We start from the raw sequence: 18,478 nt of genomic DNA on the forward strand, positions 1-18,478 counted from the left end.
AAACCGCGCAAAAATATCCCTGCATCAGTAAGCATCACCGATAGGAAACCCGAGTATCTGGAGATGCGCAGAACGTATGCGCAATAACAATAGTAGGCACCGTCCTTAACCGGTACAGACTCGGCATAATTGAAGTGACAAAACACAAGCTCTAAAAGACATTTAGGTCTCTCAGTTAGTTAATAAGAGACAAACCGACTTACCGAACAAGACAATCTGGTCCCTTAATTCTTGTGAATGCCAAATAAGAGCAGCAAATACGGAGCTAACTGCATGATCCACCAGGGGACCGCCAATAAATGGCCCAGAAGACTTTTGACGACATCTGTTTCAGAACAAATAAAACAAATGCTGAAGCTCGTTTAACATGTGAACAATCAATTAAAGGTGGTTTAATGGAATTTTTAAAAACTAGGAGTAGGTAGTTGAACCTCCACTGAAGACGCTCCGCTGTGAGCAATCTGAGTTTCCCCAAGCACCTCGACCTCGAGTTTGCATTTACATCCAATCAACTACACATGTTCACTTTCACAGTAAAAGACGTAACTTGGCATTTTGAGACTAAAGGCGCCCGCGAGCGAGGAAACAATGTTGCGAAAACATTATTGCGGATGCAAATGTTTCCCCGTTTTCAGCCGCAGGAAACATTTGTTGCGAAAGCAATTGTTCAGAAACATTTTGCTCCCTCAGCAAAAGTTTCCTCGTTTGCGCGTCGCGTTTGCGGACGCCTTAAGTCTCTTCTCCTTCTGAACGCAAGTCTCTAGTCTCTCTCTAGAGTCTCTTAGTCTCTTCGCTTCTGAACGTTAACAAAAAATGTTTTAACAAAATCCATCTATACTAGACACAATACATAAAGCTACGGAACGGATAACAATCCAAGGGTATTATTTAGAGGTTAGAGCGTTAACCTGTTGATAAGCTCTTCCACATTGCTCTCGCATTCTTTAGATCCACTGCTTATAGAGTGCAGATATGAGCTGACAGAATTTTCGACTGGATAACTGGTTGTCGCCTACAAAAGAAAATTTGAACGACAAAACAGTCGTGGTCTTTTTAATACTCAGCTAAAAAAGCCGTCAATGAGGAGGAGGAGGAGGACTGGAAAGACGCGTTTTACGGTGTAGGTAAATGTGGGGATCCGTAATGAATGCATTTATTACAAACTGCAAATTTCTAGACATCAACTCGCAACATGAAGCAGCCACGTGTTCTACTTTAAATTGACCCGAATATCACGTAAGTCAGGGCATAAATTGTTTGAACCTCGAAGAATATTATTAAAGAAACTCATTCATTTTACGATCAGTTCCGTTAATTCCATCTCTTTGTTAAAACAACTGTTGTGACTTGACTTGATATTTCACTTTGAGGAATTCACAGAGGAAACTCTTTCAAAACTGGTGCACCGCATGATTAACTGGGGAACGAAAGCAATCCACCATGCACGGCATAAATGCAAATCGACCGCAGCCAACCAATCATAAATCCAAAAGCGGCCATGACGTATCACGGAGACGCAAAATCTGATGTACAATGCCAACTTCAACTAATTGCTGCCCCTGTTTTATACCCTCGGCTAGTATACTTTTAGGTATTCAAAGCAAAAAAGGCACTGCTCAAAATACAAGAAAAACTGTAAGTGTCACTCACGTGGTGTCCAGAAAGAGACCTCTGTAGTTTCCCTGTCATGTAGCCTCCACGAAACAGAATTGTCCAAATTTCACTCTGAAGTAACTTGGTTTCCTCTTCGTTATCAACATTTGACGTGGTCGGGGATGCTTAATTGAAGAAAACTACAACTTTAAGATACGACTGAGGTAGCAGACTATCTTGTCGATGAATTAAAACACCACGCACTTGTTTGGTGAAGATGTCAACTTTCTACTTATCCTAACAAGGTGCTTGAAAAGATACATGCATGCACACGACAAGAACCAGGTCTTTGATGTATCAAGTGGGTATTTTTTTATGCTTTACGATTTAAAGGTTGTTGTTTGTGGGGCAATTTTTTTTTTTCGGGAAGAAACACACAGCAGCATTTTTTACCTTTCCTACTGTCCAATGCTGCACTACACAGCTGTCCAAACAACCGAGCCATCCCCAACTGAAGGTCAAAAATCCACGATAAAGCTACATCCGGGGAGCCTTTAGCAGTCACCTATTTAGATAAAAAGAGAATAACTAGTTACCATCACAAAATTTTGATAAAATCACGTGCTATTCAGTCCACACCATTAAGACAGCAGGGCGAGGCGAATATCGCACTGCACAGCTTTGACCGTGAATATCAGGCGTCCGTGTGGTTAACTTTTATTGCACTTGCTCCACGAAAACAAGGGGATGAAGTTCTCGGTGTTGTGGCTGTCCTCTGTGAGTGCATGGGTGTGCGGGTATTGTTAGATCCAAACGCCTGCTCATTAGCGCGGTTGCATTCCACCCTCAGGAATTCAGTGCTTAATTTATTCGTTCTCTTAGAGTATTTGATTAAGGCTCAATTTAGTCATTTTTAGTGTAATCTCGATCAGTCATTTTCGCTTTGTGAGCAGATCAAGAAGTTTCGCTTCGTGCAGTTCAGTGCATTTTGTAACTTTCTTCGCTTCGAGCAGTCAATTCAGTTACCAGCTCCTAACAAATGTAACTGTATTTTTTCGTAGAGTTTCTGTTTACGATTAGTTCGTTTTATTAAGTAAGTTTGTGTATTTGTTTGTTTTCTAGTCTTACACGCTTTTCGCTTTCACCACATGGGTTGAGTTCACGCCGTCACAGGCAGTTATTAATGAAGAATAAAGCGTGTTTGAATTTTTATTGCTGGAGTTTGTACTCATAAGGAGATCACAGGTATAGCGGGTCCACATCAGCTGAATAGCCGCCAAAACTTCAACCTCCTCAAACAAATAACAAACAAACAAACAAACAAGCCAATCAGAAGTCGCCACGTGTATGGCTCTCACTTACCATGAATTTATATCCCCACTCATTGTTGCTTCCGTCAGAATGAAAATTGAATAGTAAGCGATTTCCAGCTTTGAAGTTAACACTCTGTAACAAACAAACAAAAAACCAGAGACTGTAGAAAAGATACCACAGGTCCGCGAGCAGTTAACATGACATGTTTTTCATACCTTTGGCCACTTTTCAGTATCAACTTTTTGATCAAATCGTTTCTTGTTTCCATTTGAATCTGTAAATTCCAGATAGTCATATCTACAAAAAAACAGTCAGAATAAAGTTGGTTAATAGTACGTGAGACAAGAAAAACTGATAAGGATAATTATGATATCAATGAGCAACACTAGTTTAATTGAATTCAATAATCTTTTATGAGAAAAAAAAATCATTTTTAATTAAGTTGACCAGGTTGCATTTACTAGATTATATTCTTGACTTAACAACACAAGTATAAACAGAAGGACTTCGGCATTCACCCGAAACAAGGACAGTTTATACAAAAAAACTTGCATCAAACCTCCTTTCTGTTTCACAGCGAGGATCAAATTCGACCATAAATTCAGAGCAACCGGGGCAGCTAAACACCTGAAAATAGAGCAAATAATTTCACGCTTAATCACGTTAAGTGTACAAAAAAGATTTCATTGATCTACGACAAGTGCTAATTCTTTGACAAGTCTAATCAATATATGTGTTGAAACCCGGGCTGATTTTCACAACTTGGCTCAGGTTGCTGAAATCAGTTAACCCAAAACAACATTGATTGTTGCTTTCTAGACTGAAGAAACGACAGTATCAACATTTCTTTCCACTTCAAAAATTAACACAGAGTCAGTTTTACCATTTTGATGTCCTGGTTGTTCTCATAGTTGTGTAAAGACTCCACTTCCCAAGTTCTAAGAACAGTTTGTCCTTGTGTCTTGTTCCACTCTTCTGAATCAATCTATTAAACAGACATTTTCACTCCTTAAGACGGTTTGCAGGAACTTCCTTAAAATGTCCCAGTTTTATGTAAAGTAGTAGTGAGGCTTTGGACACTGACAGTAATATCGTGATGTAATTATTATTCCGATACAGATCATGACGAGTGGGCATTGATAAGAAAGCAAAGTTAGGCAAACCAAGGCCCGCAATGAATTGTAAGATTTCAACGCTTGAAAAGGTGGGCAGTGCGAATTGGAGGCTCTAAAAACACACTCTGTCACATGCAATATTCTTAAAGTAAGTTGTAAAAGGATGAAAAATTAATGAGTCACTTGTATAGTATTCCCCATCAGGTATCATTCTGTAATTTAGATACAGAATAGTACTAAGCCTTTTATTTTTACACAATAAACATTACTCCAAAATGGCCGTCATTTTAGTATTCTTTTGTTTGCTTGCAAATTAGCCCTTGTTGCCTCATTCTTAAGTCAAAAATTCAAAAGAATATTCAACCCTGAACGAGGCAATAAGGGCTGATTTGAAAGAAAAAGAATATTAAGATATGGCCATTTTGGAATAAGGTGCATTGGTTATGATTTCACAGCAGATTTGCATGGAATACACTATGATTTGCAATAGTGTTGTAAATACCATAAGGAAGATTTCCTAACTAGGCTGTATCACTTGGTTATTGTGATTATTGATTAATGACTTGTAAGCCAGAAACATATATCTACACTTACCTTAAAGAATAACTCAGGATATTTATTTGAAAATTTCTTTAATTCAAGAGAAACAGGCTGAAGACTTCTGAGCATCGGCATACAGATAGAATCCACATTTGTGAACAAGTTTAGGAAAAGGACCTAAAATCAACATTGGTCAGAATATGAAGCAATCTAGTCACGATTAGCTTTATTAGGAATTATAAGACTGCATATTTGAGCTTTAATCAACTAAGTCCATGATTTAACAGCTGTACATGCATCTTCCAGTAGAGCCGATCAATGATCAAGGGATAACATACCTTAATGTCACCATTCACAATTATTGTCACATTGCATGTAAACTCTAATAGTACATTGTATTTTTTATTAGAACTTCCAAGAATATTCCGAAATATATAAGGACACAATTGGTGTTCACAAAATGCACAGTTCAGAGGGAACTACATGTACAAAGGGGCAATTTTAAAAATGCCCAAAGAGACCTAAAGATACCTCCATGGGTGTTGGCTGTTAGAAAAGAGAATGATTGGAAATGGAAACAACTTATTATTGTTGTTTTCAGTGGCAGATATATGAGCAGTGTTGGCTGCATGAACATCACCCATTACGTCTTCTTCAAAAATATCACAAGAACACACACAAGAAACTCAATGGTGTTTTGTTTCCTTTAATTTAGTACATACTGAAAGACAAGATAATTGTCTGGATATCTTGCTTGTTTTCGTCTAACTTGCAAAGGAGAACTTATAAATACAGTGCGTTTTTAGAGAAGACCAAACATACCAGCTGTCTCATTGCTGCAGACACATATGAATGTTCAAGCCTGTCAACTACAGCTTGTTGGTCATGTGATTCATTCACTGCCTGCAGTGACATGAACACTTTGTTGGAGAGTATAGCAACATCTGCAAAATACATTAAGATAGCAAATGATAAAGCACCAAAGCTATAAAGGATCAATTTTCCATTTGATTACCCATACTTCTTTACTACATGCATAACTGACAATTTCTGCAATCTTCATCTTCAATTACGTCCATTAGATCTCTGTTCCTTATCTGACGTTCAGATCATTCATACCACGATCCTCCTTTGCCAATCTAGACCACAAAACCTTAAAGTGGTACTATGATCAAAAAATCATTACCTTTTTTTCTTCAGATTTTGAAAGCGTGTTTGCTTAACACCTAACTGGCAAAATTTTGAGCTTTGAGTTTTATCAAAAAGCTGTTATGTGTAAGTGTAAGTTTTGGATTTCACGGTCCGCCATTACTCACGTTCAAAACTGGCCGATTGGACCTCAGAGGGTTGGATCTAGAGAAAATGACGTCATTTACTCACTAGCTTAAAATTTCAGCGTGTAAACGCAATTTATTACATATGCAAAACGCGGGTTTAAAAGTCTGAAAGCCCAAAACTCCCGTGCTGCATATTAATTCGGCCGCGTACACACGCATTGCATTCTTAAACTAGTGAGTCTTTGACGTCATTTTCTCCTCGACCCAGCTCTCTCAAGATTTTAAAGTTAGTAATGGCGGACCAATAAATAAGAAAATTCCAGTTAAAATAAACCGGTGTCTTTTTAAAATCAGAACTTAAAACTTGGGTCAGTTAGCGTTTAGTTAACATAGTTTTGAAATCCAAAGAAAAAAAAGAATTGTTTTTTTGGTCGTAGTACCACTTTAAAAATCAGAATTGCTTATATCTTGCCGCTTTCTGTTATAGAGAGTTGTCCAGTATTGGCCTTTTGGAGTAGATTCTCATATGAATCCAATCTACTGTTAAACACAGTGTGTTGAGCTCTCTCCTGTAAGCTTTCCAATTTGCATCTATCTGATCTACAAAAGTGCCAAAGGTTTTTGCAGTAAGTCAAATGGAGAAAAAAATAGTGACTTGAATAGTTGCAATTTGGCATCAGTAGGTACGAGATTGCTTACATCTAATGTGTATCAACTTGTTTATCTACTTTCTTAGGAGTGTGATACCTGAATAATATGCAACATAAAGCCACAAAATCACAAACGAACACTTTAAAATCTCTATCAAGTTAATTCCATTTCATGTTGTTGGCAGAGAATGCATAAAAATGAAAGTCAGAGCAAGTGTTTTGAGCACCAAGTTTTGAGTCTGTTTTTGTTAATGATTAACAATAATTTATTATTATTATTATAATTATTATTATTATTGTTGTTGTTGTTATTGTTGTTGTTGTTGTTGTTAACAACGAGAATTACTGTTGTCATCCCAAAATTACAAAACAAGGAACAATTGAAGTTACCCAATCCACTACAGGTTCCAAGAGACACAACAACAACACTAATAAAGGAAGTCAAATTTCCCCATTCTTATTCAAGTATGCACTGTTTAACCCCAAGATTGCACAGGCAAATTTAGTGAACTTACATTCTGTGATCAAGGTGGTAGCAACACTATTTCCAAATGAGCAACTAGTTTTGATTTGAGCCCCACACCATATTAGGAGACTTCTTTGCATGGCACAAAGCAATTGAACAAGGTTCGATGTTGAATCATGGTGTGTTTCATCTGTTGACTCCAAACATTGCAGACACTATTACAAACAAAGCAAAGCATCCAAGAGGTTATAACTGTTGATTGTTCATAACTCTTGTTCACGAAGTGCTTCATTTAAGATTTCCCATTAATGTTGAATACCGGTATAATCCTTTTACTGTAACTTTCTGTAATTCAACCTCATGGTACAGCTTTACAATAAGTGGTATATATTTCAGTTGACAAATGTTTTAGCCTTTTTTGTCCTTTAAAAAACAACAAAATGGCCAAAACAACAAAAACACTAATTTCATGGCCAAAACCAAATGGAATGGAAATGGCATAAATTCCTTCAAAGGACATACCTCTTGAAATGCTACTGAGAGAAGTGTTGTCATAACTCCAAGAACAGAGGCACAATCAAACCCAGCCTACAACACAGAGATCAAACACAGTGAATCAAAGCCGTGACACACACAAGGATAAGGCCTTGGAAGATTGACACATTGGCTGAGTGCAATTTAATTAAGCAAGTTAAAAGTTGTGACTTGCACAATTATTATTCTTCATAATTTGTACCAGAACTCCATGGATTTGTGTTGCTTATTGTGTCATAAAATAATTATTATTGTTGAGGAACCTTCATGATTTGCAACTTAGGAGAATCTTACTTAAACATTACCAAACCATCTGGCAATTTGTACAGTTGTACACTGTACGTGCTTACTGGTAGCCAGTTGTTGGGTGGTCCCTGATAAGCCAAAAATACCCAGGCTTGGTTGCTCTAACACATCCATGCAGTACCCTACATCTTTCTTTCTATCTGATGGCCCAACATGCACTTAAGAAAGCACATCTCAACTAGCCTGATCCCAGGTAACCATGCCTTTATGCATGACAATTCAAGAATATAAATATAATAGTATACATGTAATAAAAACAGTGCACATGAATAAGAAAAGTTGCTACTTTTTAAGCTACTATTTTTAGGTACATGTTAGTGTACATCCATGGACAGCAATAAATCTTATTGATCAGTATATGCCTCTCAGTTATTTTTTCAGTATTTTTTGTTACCTACATGTAAGTGTACGCTATATGTGGACAGCAATAAATATACATGTACTACTACCGTACGTACCTCTCTCTAATTTGTACAAACAAAGCTACCATCTAGGTACATGTAATGTAGAGGTCAAGATGGTGTGCATTAATTATGATTGTTTGATTCAATTATAAGCCAATTGGAAATGTTGAATGCAGTTGTAGATCAGTTACTGGACATACATACCTCTGTAACAGTGTCAGGAAGGCCCAGAAGACCACTTGCATCCTTGTTGCTGAAAAACCTGCAAAGTGATTCAAATGTGAGCCCCAGAGATGGTGCCTTCTTCTCCTCCATTACCTGGTCAACCATGGATAGCAAGTGGTTCCGTCTTGTCTGTGAGTCAGGAAAAAAAATTTCTGCTCCTAAAGCATCAAAAAAGGAAAAAGTAACAGGTAATACAGTATGTCAATAATAAAAAGGATACAATGTAAATAAATAAATTCAAAAAGAGTAAAAAATGAAGAGAGATTTGAACACAGGTTAAAACAGCGACCAATAGGCCATTTCCGAGTTCATGGCTGCCTCCTCTTCAAAGCGAGTCTAAGTGCGGAGTTTTTGTGATGATAACTAAATCCACTTTACATATGAATGAAAACTAATTTTCATAAGAAAAACTTCGCACTTAGACTTGCTTTGAAGAGGAGGCAGCCATGAACTCGGAAATGGCCTATTCACTGAGCATTTTGAGGTTCCCAATAAATAGCTGAAAAATTTGCACTTTTCACAATGGTTTCATTGCCTTCCCAGGTTGTACACGTATCTGTAAAACATTTTACAGATAAGACTGTCGACTTACAAATTAGGTACACATGTACTGTAGATACTTCTGCTTTACCTTCTAAGATAATTAGCTTAGAAATGTCATGAATCTTGGAATCATAAGCATCTTTGTCATCATCAACAACTTCACACAAGTGAGCAAAAACTTTAGAACATAACTCTTGGTGCTAAGGGAAAAAGCAAAAAAAAAAAAAAAACAGGTTGTTAAATAGAAGTTGCTAACATTTCCACAGGACTGGTGTATTGGCTTGAGCTGTACAATTCAGCATTGAAAACAACCCTTCAGTACAAACTGGGTATAAAGGAATAGATCAAACAAACAGTGAACTGACAAAAAGTGACGTATTTTGGTTGCCTAGCAAGATGAAGTGGAAATTGAAAAAAAAGACAGAATCCTATTTTTGGTGAAAATGAACAAGTAACTCTGGAGTGTAACTTTCCTTAATGTAGCTAGTGGATAAAGTTGTTTTCAATTAAGTGCCATTAAACCAAATTACAGCAATTACTTCAGTTACATGTACATGCGATCAAATGACACACATCACAATCAAATGAGTCAATAACAACATCTACAATGTAATAAAAACATACAGTTAATGCTACATGCAGGCCCAGGAAACGTCACAATAATATTATTGGCTTTGTCAGCTTCTCTGACCCCCACATCCACTTATGACCAGTTATTCAAAGCCCAATTAACCTAATCTTGGATTGCTTGAAAGTTAAAATGCAATTTACTTTATACCGATCGAAAGTTTTTCCTTACAAAGTACCTTCACTTTTGGTTTAAATATCGTATGTACAATGTAGATGTTTGTTTCACTCAAGAATAACTCAATATTGATAAGGCTTTTTTGATGTGCAAAATTCAAACTTCAGTCAGTACATGTACATTTGTACTTAATCTCAGATTAGTAAATCACTAACTGGAGCAATGATCATAAATAACGAGATCTGTGATAAATAACTTTGATAGAATGAAGGGGTAGTTTCTAAAGAAACTGTGGTGCTGCGTCGGTGGGGAAGTAGTATACAAAAATTTGGTTTATCAACGGAGTTGATAATGTAAATTGACCACCGTACAGAGATTCTAAAAGCTGACGTTTCGAGCGTTAGCCCTTCGTCAGAGCGAAATGCATAGAAGTCAGGAAGTGTCCTGTCCTGCTGTCCTCATCTCATTAGTGCAATCATGTGCACACCTGACCTCTAATTGGTAACAAATGTGCACAGAAAACCAATCACAGTGCATAAGTAATATTAATAATTCATACCCTTTGAAATGCAGTCTTCTCAGTGGAATCCACAGTCAATTCCCTGATGCGGGACTTAAGGAATGGAAGGCTTTGATGCAATAGCCGCAAGATGAGCAGACTGGCTACAATCACCTTCTCATGTTTCACATCCCTACAACATCATCAAGGATACTTAAGAGGAGTACATACATGCAAAAAGATGAAAGCTGGACATTGGTTTGAGATTTTGCAACAATGACTTAAGTGTCATACCTGCTTGTAACAAGGGTATAAACATCCCATATGAGCTCAAGATTCACGCTACTCATCTCCAATTGCCCTTCCTGGAAAAAAATGACAAGGTGATGAGTTCATCAGTATTATTTCTACACCAGTATTACAGAACCTAAAATATTAGACAAATTACATTTGGTATGAGTACTTGCTGTCCCTGGCAAATATTTTTTTGGCTTTCCCTTCCCTCCAATCCAGTCAAGGTTGGTAACAAATGAGCTTCTACAACATTTTTTTTTCTAAATACCTTTGGGGGGTGGGGAGGGGGGAGTGGGGGTGGCATAAGGATTGAAGGTCATTTGTGAACTTGTTAACTTTTAGTTGGCACAATAATATTGCCCCAACATGAAATCCTAAAAATGGAAAAGAATAGAATTGCAGCCAAGCTAAAGTTGATTGATACACGATTTTCTGTACCTTCTCTTTAAACATGTAAGTGGAGGGATTCTTAGGAGTCAATTTGAGATGAATCTGAAGACAAAAAAATGATAATGTTAAGGAGATGACATAGCAATGGGAAAAAGATTAATTTTCTTTCCTACATGTACATACATGTAGTGACAGGCTTAACAAGTATTGAAGCAACATAAGTAAATTGCTCAAATAGGTCAGAAACAGACAGCAAAATAATTATTATTCCTTTTCATTGTATCCCAGGAAAGAGACAAAGCTTAGCAAAGCCACAGCTAAGACAAGAAGTTCTTGCCAAAGGAGGAACACGTGTTTGTTTCTCAATTGGATCACTTCACCAACTGTTTACTTGATGGACAAAACATGATTCCTTCATCAACACACTCTGGTTCAAAGTCATATGACTCAGTTGTTTGCTTTGTTGAAAAGTGTTATCAGCTGAGCTCAACATTGTCATGAAAGGGTTACCAGGCTGCTAAGTATAATCCAAGATGGTTAGAAAGCTATTTCAAGATTGCAATTTTTGTTAAAAGCTGTTTTTGCCATGAACTTTCTATTAATTGATGAAAAAAAGATTGTCATTTTGAAGTGAACTTCCTTAAGATCCTATTTAATAAATGATTTCAAAATTCTGTAGTTATCAAACAAAATACTTCAGTGCTTCAATTCCAAAGTAATATTTGAGAATAGTTGCCTTGAAGTGGAATGTTACATTTTATTTTCATTGGTTGCTTATTATTTTTTCCATGACCAGCAACATCCACCTTTATTGAGTGTATAAAAAAAATCAAATATGACATAGGGGAATAACATTACAAAGTACACTTTTAACACCACACTTCTAGATATTGTAGGGCTGTAGTGTAGTCAAGTAGGTATATCAGTTGAAATTTCCTTGGAAATGCTTAATTTACTGCCTCCCTGTTCTTGTTACACTCAGGATTGATATATACTTGTAGTTACTGACAAAAGTACCTGGTCTTTTGCCATTTCATCCAGAAATGAAAGTATTCGGATAAAGAGAGCTGAACCATCAATTGAGTGATCAGCTGAGACAGGGGCAACCTCATCCTTCAAAAAGAAACAAACAAATATGACTTCATTTACCTAATTCAACAAATATGTTTTTCATGCACACTCAGAGTTCTCCATAAATTTACTGCATCTCCTATTAAGGTTTTTTTTAAAAGGGGTTCAAATATATTACCAAGTGCAAGTCTTCATTCAATGGACAATTTGGTTTGACTTCGTAACCAAAAAACTGTACACCAAGCACTCCTATCCTTTCAGCAGATTCCTGTCTTGTCCCCAAGAACTTGACTAGAACATACTGTTGAAAGGAATGAAAATGAAACCAGTGAACAAACTATACTAAAAGTTGTCACAAGAAATTAGTTAAACCCATTCACACCCAAAGCACCCCTCAATTGACAGGTAAAATCATCTGGAGTTCGACAGAATAAAACCTATAAAATCTCCCTCTCAGGTGGGGAAGGGTTAATGGCATTGTCACCATTCATCTGCTGTAGCTTAGCTTGAGGAGCGAGGGTAGCATAGTCGGTTAGTGCGCGACCATGGTGCAAGAGGTCCTGAGTTCGATTCCCGGATCTCGCATCCTTGTTTCGACTTCTTTCCTTTCCGTGTAGCTAAGTAGCTTTAAATACCCGTAAAACGGAGCACTGATGGAGAGGGGGGAGTAAAATGAGTGCACCGTCAACCTCAGGTTTGTCAGTTGAATTACTGTTACGAGTTATCGACGTTAAATATGGTTGCTTTACTTTACTTTACTGGTTTGGCCCTTGACAGGGGTAGACAGATTTTTAAAAGGGTCTGTGTGTGTCATGTTACACTGTATGTTATTTGTTTGTTTGAACAGGTTGAAGTCTCAGCAGCTATTCAGCTGATGTGGACCTGCTATACCCACCCACCCATATACAGTACTCACAGAGGACAGCCACAACACCGGGAACTTCATCCCCTACTCTTCTCGAATAGTGTAAGGGTTCTTTAACGTCTCACAGGGAACTAATGAACATGGAAGATATTTGTGAGACAGGGCCTACGGTTTCTTGTCCTTATCCGAGAAGACTTGAAAGTCTAACAATTTGCGGATGTAATTACAAAGGCAGCACTTTCTCCTCAGTTATTTAAAGACCCTGAGTGTTGGTCCGGCCGGAGTCGAACTCACCACCTCCCGCATGGCAGCCAGATGCTCAACAAACTGAGCCACCGGTGCGCGGTGCAGGGTTTTCCATAGCTTTTCAAAGTACCGGGTTTGATAAGGAAAGTACCGGACATGGCTATTTTCCTTAATTGTAAAGCCGATTGCAAGTGCACTGCCAGAAAACCCTCAAGAAGGTCTGAAACCCTCGCAAATGCTGTTTACATTCTTGAGATTGGACGAAAGAAAAGAAAACTAAACTTAGTGTGCAATTAAAATAAGGCAATGTGACTTCTGGTTAGTTTCAAGGATTTATTATGCAATTATCTTGTGTTTCTTCAGCCCGTGGCTTCCTGAGATACCCAAGTCCAAAAAGAAGAAAAAAGGAAAAAAAATAAGTCAACGAATTTCAAAACTTATAGGACAAAGAAACGGACGTGAAATGGCAAACAACCAGACAAAACGTCCAGTCTCCGGCCTCAAACAAAAACCCTGGTGTCTGTAAGTTTGTATAGCATCCCAAAGAATATGTCGTTTCATAAAAAAAAATATCAGTCATGATTTTTAGATTAAAAAAAAAATGGAAAAAATTGGCAGATCAAATGGCTATGGAGCTATAGTTAGATGAAGCTATGGGAAAGTTTATTTTAGTTCAGTATCATCACCTATATTTCATCTCGGATTGAGAGAGTAGCTATTAGAGCTAATATCTCCGAGAAATAAAGAACATGTAAAACAAAATCAAGTCAAATTTAACATACAAGACTACTATCTATAGATTTACATATATTCCAAAAAATAGATTGCCTTAAATGGTATGTCTTGGATCCTAGTAGTATTCAGATCACAGAATTAAGCTCGTTCAGTAACTCCCAGTAATGCAGAGATTTCTCATCAAGAATAACCCTAAGCACCCTTATCTTAAGATTTTCTAGTTTGTCTCTATTTTGGGCCCCACAAAAATTCCAAACAGCTGTAAACAATATTTATCTAAAATATGGAATGCTAAAAGCCTTTAATATAAAGTTTACATTTCCCAGCTGTTGGTACTGTTGCTATTTTTCGAAAATGGAAAATCACATTAATCTGGTTGTTGACCTTTATAGTACACTGTACATGTACAAAATTAATATCCTTTACACGACTGTTAAACTGCAGATTCTTGTCAATGTTCGCCACTAAGAGGTCAATGCCACTTTTACGTTCACTGTAAAGCTGAAAGCATGGTTTGTATTTCCCAATATCATTGCTTGGTATTTGTCGCGATTTGTAATCACATCATTCATACCAAACCAGTGATCAGCTTCAAGAAGATGGCATTGGAGTCTCATAAATTCCACTGGATCTTAATCAGAGTCATAAATATGCTCGTTGTCAGCATAAGCATTAAGCCTCAACAATGAAATTTGTCTTTAAAGTTAATACAAGTCATGTAATAATGCCAGACAGGGTTACACGAAACAAGTTTTGTGTGACAAGGTCTTTGATCTGACCATTAGTGCATGTGACAACAAAAGCAGCAGTTTGAGCTTGTTACTTTTCACACTGTAGTCATGGTTGATCAAGGAGACAAAGTTCCAAAACTAGTAACTGGTAATTCAGCTTACAGGTTTAACATGCAGGAGCCCATAAAGAGATGTTGCTAAAACAGTAAATAATGTTACATGTACAGTTTAACGGTTCTCACTGACTTGGGTCAAGTACATGTATTCAAACTTTTTTCTAAAAGACATCTAACCTTTCCTGTTGAAATTCTGTCTACATGAACTTCTACTTCATCCCTGGAATGCATCCAAAGGTCAGTTAAAAAATTGATTACTCATATTACCAGTATTGCATGTACTGTAACAAAATTGGGCCATTTGCACGGGAGAAAATAAGACGCATCTTACTTAAGACGGGTCTTAAATAGGACGCGAACTGTACCATTCATATGTTTGCGTCCTACATACATCTAAGACACGCACATCTCGTGTATTAAATGGTTCGCCTCTTATTTGGTTATTTATCATTATGCAGTAAATCTACATGTAGCATGCCCTCGAAGAATAACTGTTAATTCACAGTTACCACCTTTGTACTTTTCATCACAGGCAGACAACCCCAAGGATGTGAGAGCATGTGACGTCACATTATTTTGAGACAGTTGTAACAGCCGAATCAACTGATAAATATGTATGTGATGACACGTCAGATCTGAAGGGGAAATCAAAGTGTCCCAAAAACCTATCAATTGAAATCACTCAGGACAACACAGACAATAGTGGGTGAGTGAACTTTATTTAACTGGCTGTCCATAAATGAATTTTTGAACATTTTCCTTGAATCGGCCGTTACAACAGTCTCAAAATAACGTGACGTCAACTGCTCTCGCATCCTCAGGGTTGTCTGCCTGTGTTTTCACCTGCAAAGTTACCATTTGAAAATCCTTTCATTGAATTATAACAAAAAAAAAAATTACACTGGCACTTGTCATGCAGTAATAAAGTTGTTCCGCAATAGCCACAATAAGCACCAAAAGAGTTAATTGAGACACTTTCCCTTTCAAGGAATGTCGGCCAAATCCCTCCCCCACAGTCTTTCCATCTAACCCCCCCCCCCCCAAACAATGTTGTTTTCTTATTGCCAACTCTTCCTTTTTCCGTTACTAACATTGAAGGGAGGAGGCGGGGGAAGAGAGGGGTGTGCAAGTGGAAAATGTAACGTTAAGGTGATTTTTCCCTAATTGTTGTCTTCCAAGTTCAGTGTCTCAACTATTTTTGTCTATTATTGCAGTTCCCAGGAAAGGATGAGGAACTCTTTCTCCTCCACCAAAGTCACAGTGTTTCTCTGTTTTGTTGGTGTTTTTTAGCCTGACTGGGAGGCCATTTTGTTAGCCTGGGTGACTCATCAACAAAATGACGATATTGTAACACTTGTTGTCGTCACATGTGTGAGTCAGGCATGCACACTTATAGTTCACGTCTTATAGGACGCAAAACCATTTATGTGAGGACGTTCACGTCTTATTTAAGACGCCGACAAAACAAGAACAGCCAAAAAATCTGTTCCAAGATACACCTGTAAGATACGTCTTATGTAACTTGCATCTAAAATAAGATGTGAACGCTTGTTTTGTACCATTTATACGGGCAGTTCGCGTCTCATTTAAAACGCGTCTTATTTTCTCCCGTATAAATATGGCCCTAATGTTTTTGAAAAAATAGGGTTATAACATTACTATTAGGTTTATTGAAGGGTTACAGTTGCGGTGACTGCACAATCTAATGTTTATTTGTCTAGTAGGGTTAGGGTTCCTAAAATAGGGAAGGGCTTGGGTGCAGGAGCTTGCAAATTTGTATGGAGTATATCTTCCATTTAGTCTTTTTTTTTTCTCTTTTAATTTACATGTTTGAATTACAAGTTACACGTTTGAATTATTATTAAACTCAAAAGTGACATACCAGTCTTCATCAGTCATGAAAAAGCCCACTGGTTCAACATGATTCATTGCCAGTCTTGCTTTGGAGCTAAAACAAAAAGTATTACCGGGTATTAATTTTCATGACAGTGAGGAAATGGAATCAACATATTATCATCCTAAGTTTTGCATGGCCCTGCAGTACACGTACACATGTACATTGTACATGATGCCACTGATCTCCTCCACTTGCTTTTTCTTATTTAATTTAATTTAATTTTGCCCATTTGTACAATTTTGATATGATCTCTGAAAGAAAAATTCTGATAAACCAAGAGATGGAAATCTGATGCTCAATGAACTGGAATTGTTTTTTTTTTAAACAGAGCCACTTGCTGTAGATGTAGTGTCCACAATATTGTCCAATGTAAATAAAAGGTTCACTAAGAATGGGTTTTCAGCTCTGTTACTTGTTTCAGGAACATCATTTATTTATCTTCCAAAAGTTTGCTACATGTATCTTCTCATTACAATGAATTTGGTATCAAAATAGGCTGCCTGAAACAAACCTTGCAAGATAGCTGGTGTAGCTGTCTTTTGTCCAGCTGTTGTACTTGCTAAAAGGATCAGTTTCATGACTATCATCTTTGTCGTCTTTGTCTTTTTCATCTCTGCAACAAGGAAATGTAAAGTTGATACATGTACCGGTAACTCGCACAAAAAACACTACAACTACATGTATATACTGTACTATCAGTCACTTGTATACATGTAGGACATCTCATCTTCCTTAGCGTAGGTTCTCAGAGGTACATGTACATGTAACTGAGTTTAAATGTCCTTAACAAGTGTTGAGACAAAGAGCTTATTAATAATTAATTAGGCAGGGGTTTCAATAGAAGCCGTTTACCGGCGGTATACCGCCGCCTGCTTTGCCTCACCCCGCCGGTAGTTTGCCTTGATTTTCACTAAAAATGCTATCGTAAACTTGTCAAACTGCCGCCTTCAATGGGCTATCATGGACAGCTATTTCAGAAGTTATTGAAACCCCTGAATTAGGGTTAGAATACACAAGCAGACTAGATACAGGGACTACACACTGTAGTCAAAGGGAATTGTCCCATGTGGAGTTTACATGGTGCAAGCAACCGTGGGACACAAATATCCCATTGACATGTTTAACTAAAATTGTATAAAACAGCGTAGGAGCCATCTAAAAAAATCACAAACCACTACCATAGCTCGATATCCTTTAGCTTAAGGAACCTAGACTTAAAGACTGACTAGGAATTTGAATTTGCAACTTCCTGTAAGCAAATCAGTAGTTGTGAAGTACGTGTAAACTTCACAAAGAAGTTTAAATATTATCTTATTCAAGGACTCAAAAATTGGAATGACATTATACCTGCCACCCATAATAACTCGGATGCATACCCTTTCAAATCGTCCAAGACAAACACAAGTCCATGAGAGGGACCAATGGCTCCTTTGGATACCTTGCAGTAAATACAGAGAAGACAGAAGCTTTCTCAGTTGAAATGTGAGGATTAACAAGATGAACAATCACAGCATTAATGCCCACTAATCAGCAACTATTCACTGAAGTGGAGGTGGCTACTTGATGGATATTTACCAAGCCCTGAAACGACAAGGTAAATATCCACCACTAGCCACTGAGACCGAGGTGAATAGTTGTTTTAGTATAATTATACATGTACTACCGGGTAAGTACATGTAAATAAAAACAATGATATAATATAGCACAAAGATTACAACATTTTCGGGTGCAAATTCCCCATGAATTGCTCGGAGGTGAATAGCAAAAGATATCTGGAGTTGGGGTACCCAATCAGCATGCCCGTTCAATGCTTTTAACTTAGCATATACTAAAACTTTAATATTATTGATGAGCCCAATGTACACATTGTTTTAATATACAATGTAGTTATTAAAAGCCAGTTTCCCCTCTTAGTGTCTACA

The 18,478-nt window shown here is 37.4% G+C and overlaps 1 protein-coding gene across 1 annotated transcript in view; it reads right to left on the reverse strand.

The window, feature by feature from the left end:
* LOC137972018 (zinc finger ZZ-type and EF-hand domain-containing protein 1-like) overlaps positions 1–18,478 on the reverse strand; it is a 77,930-nt gene that overhangs the window by 42,758 nt on the left and 16,694 nt on the right. The window contains exons 21-43 of the mRNA XM_068818821.1: positions 17,933–17,994; positions 17,068–17,169; positions 16,542–16,607; positions 14,837–14,879; positions 12,145–12,267; positions 11,913–12,008; positions 10,944–10,997; positions 10,506–10,576; positions 10,272–10,404; positions 9,056–9,167; positions 8,404–8,582; positions 7,478–7,543; positions 7,005–7,170; positions 5,385–5,506; positions 4,617–4,739; positions 3,791–3,892; positions 3,467–3,534; positions 3,123–3,204; positions 2,956–3,039; positions 2,047–2,158; positions 1,651–1,778; positions 909–1,012; positions 204–325 (exon numbers count right to left, since the gene is read on the reverse strand). Coding sequence (XP_068674922.1) covers positions 204–325; positions 909–1,012; positions 1,651–1,778; positions 2,047–2,158; positions 2,956–3,039; positions 3,123–3,204; positions 3,467–3,534; positions 3,791–3,892; positions 4,617–4,739; positions 5,385–5,506; positions 7,005–7,170; positions 7,478–7,543; positions 8,404–8,582; positions 9,056–9,167; positions 10,272–10,404; positions 10,506–10,576; positions 10,944–10,997; positions 11,913–12,008; positions 12,145–12,267; positions 14,837–14,879; positions 16,542–16,607; positions 17,068–17,169; positions 17,933–17,994 — 2,320 coding nt within the window. The remainder of the gene's footprint in view (positions 1–203; positions 326–908; positions 1,013–1,650; positions 1,779–2,046; positions 2,159–2,955; positions 3,040–3,122; positions 3,205–3,466; positions 3,535–3,790; positions 3,893–4,616; positions 4,740–5,384; positions 5,507–7,004; positions 7,171–7,477; positions 7,544–8,403; positions 8,583–9,055; positions 9,168–10,271; positions 10,405–10,505; positions 10,577–10,943; positions 10,998–11,912; positions 12,009–12,144; positions 12,268–14,836; positions 14,880–16,541; positions 16,608–17,067; positions 17,170–17,932; positions 17,995–18,478) is intronic.

Source organism: Montipora foliosa, chromosome 9 (assembly GCF_036669935.1).
Source record: "Montipora foliosa isolate CH-2021 chromosome 9, ASM3666993v2, whole genome shotgun sequence".
In the NCBI taxonomy this organism is placed as follows: Eukaryota; Metazoa; Cnidaria; class Anthozoa; order Scleractinia; family Acroporidae; genus Montipora; species Montipora foliosa.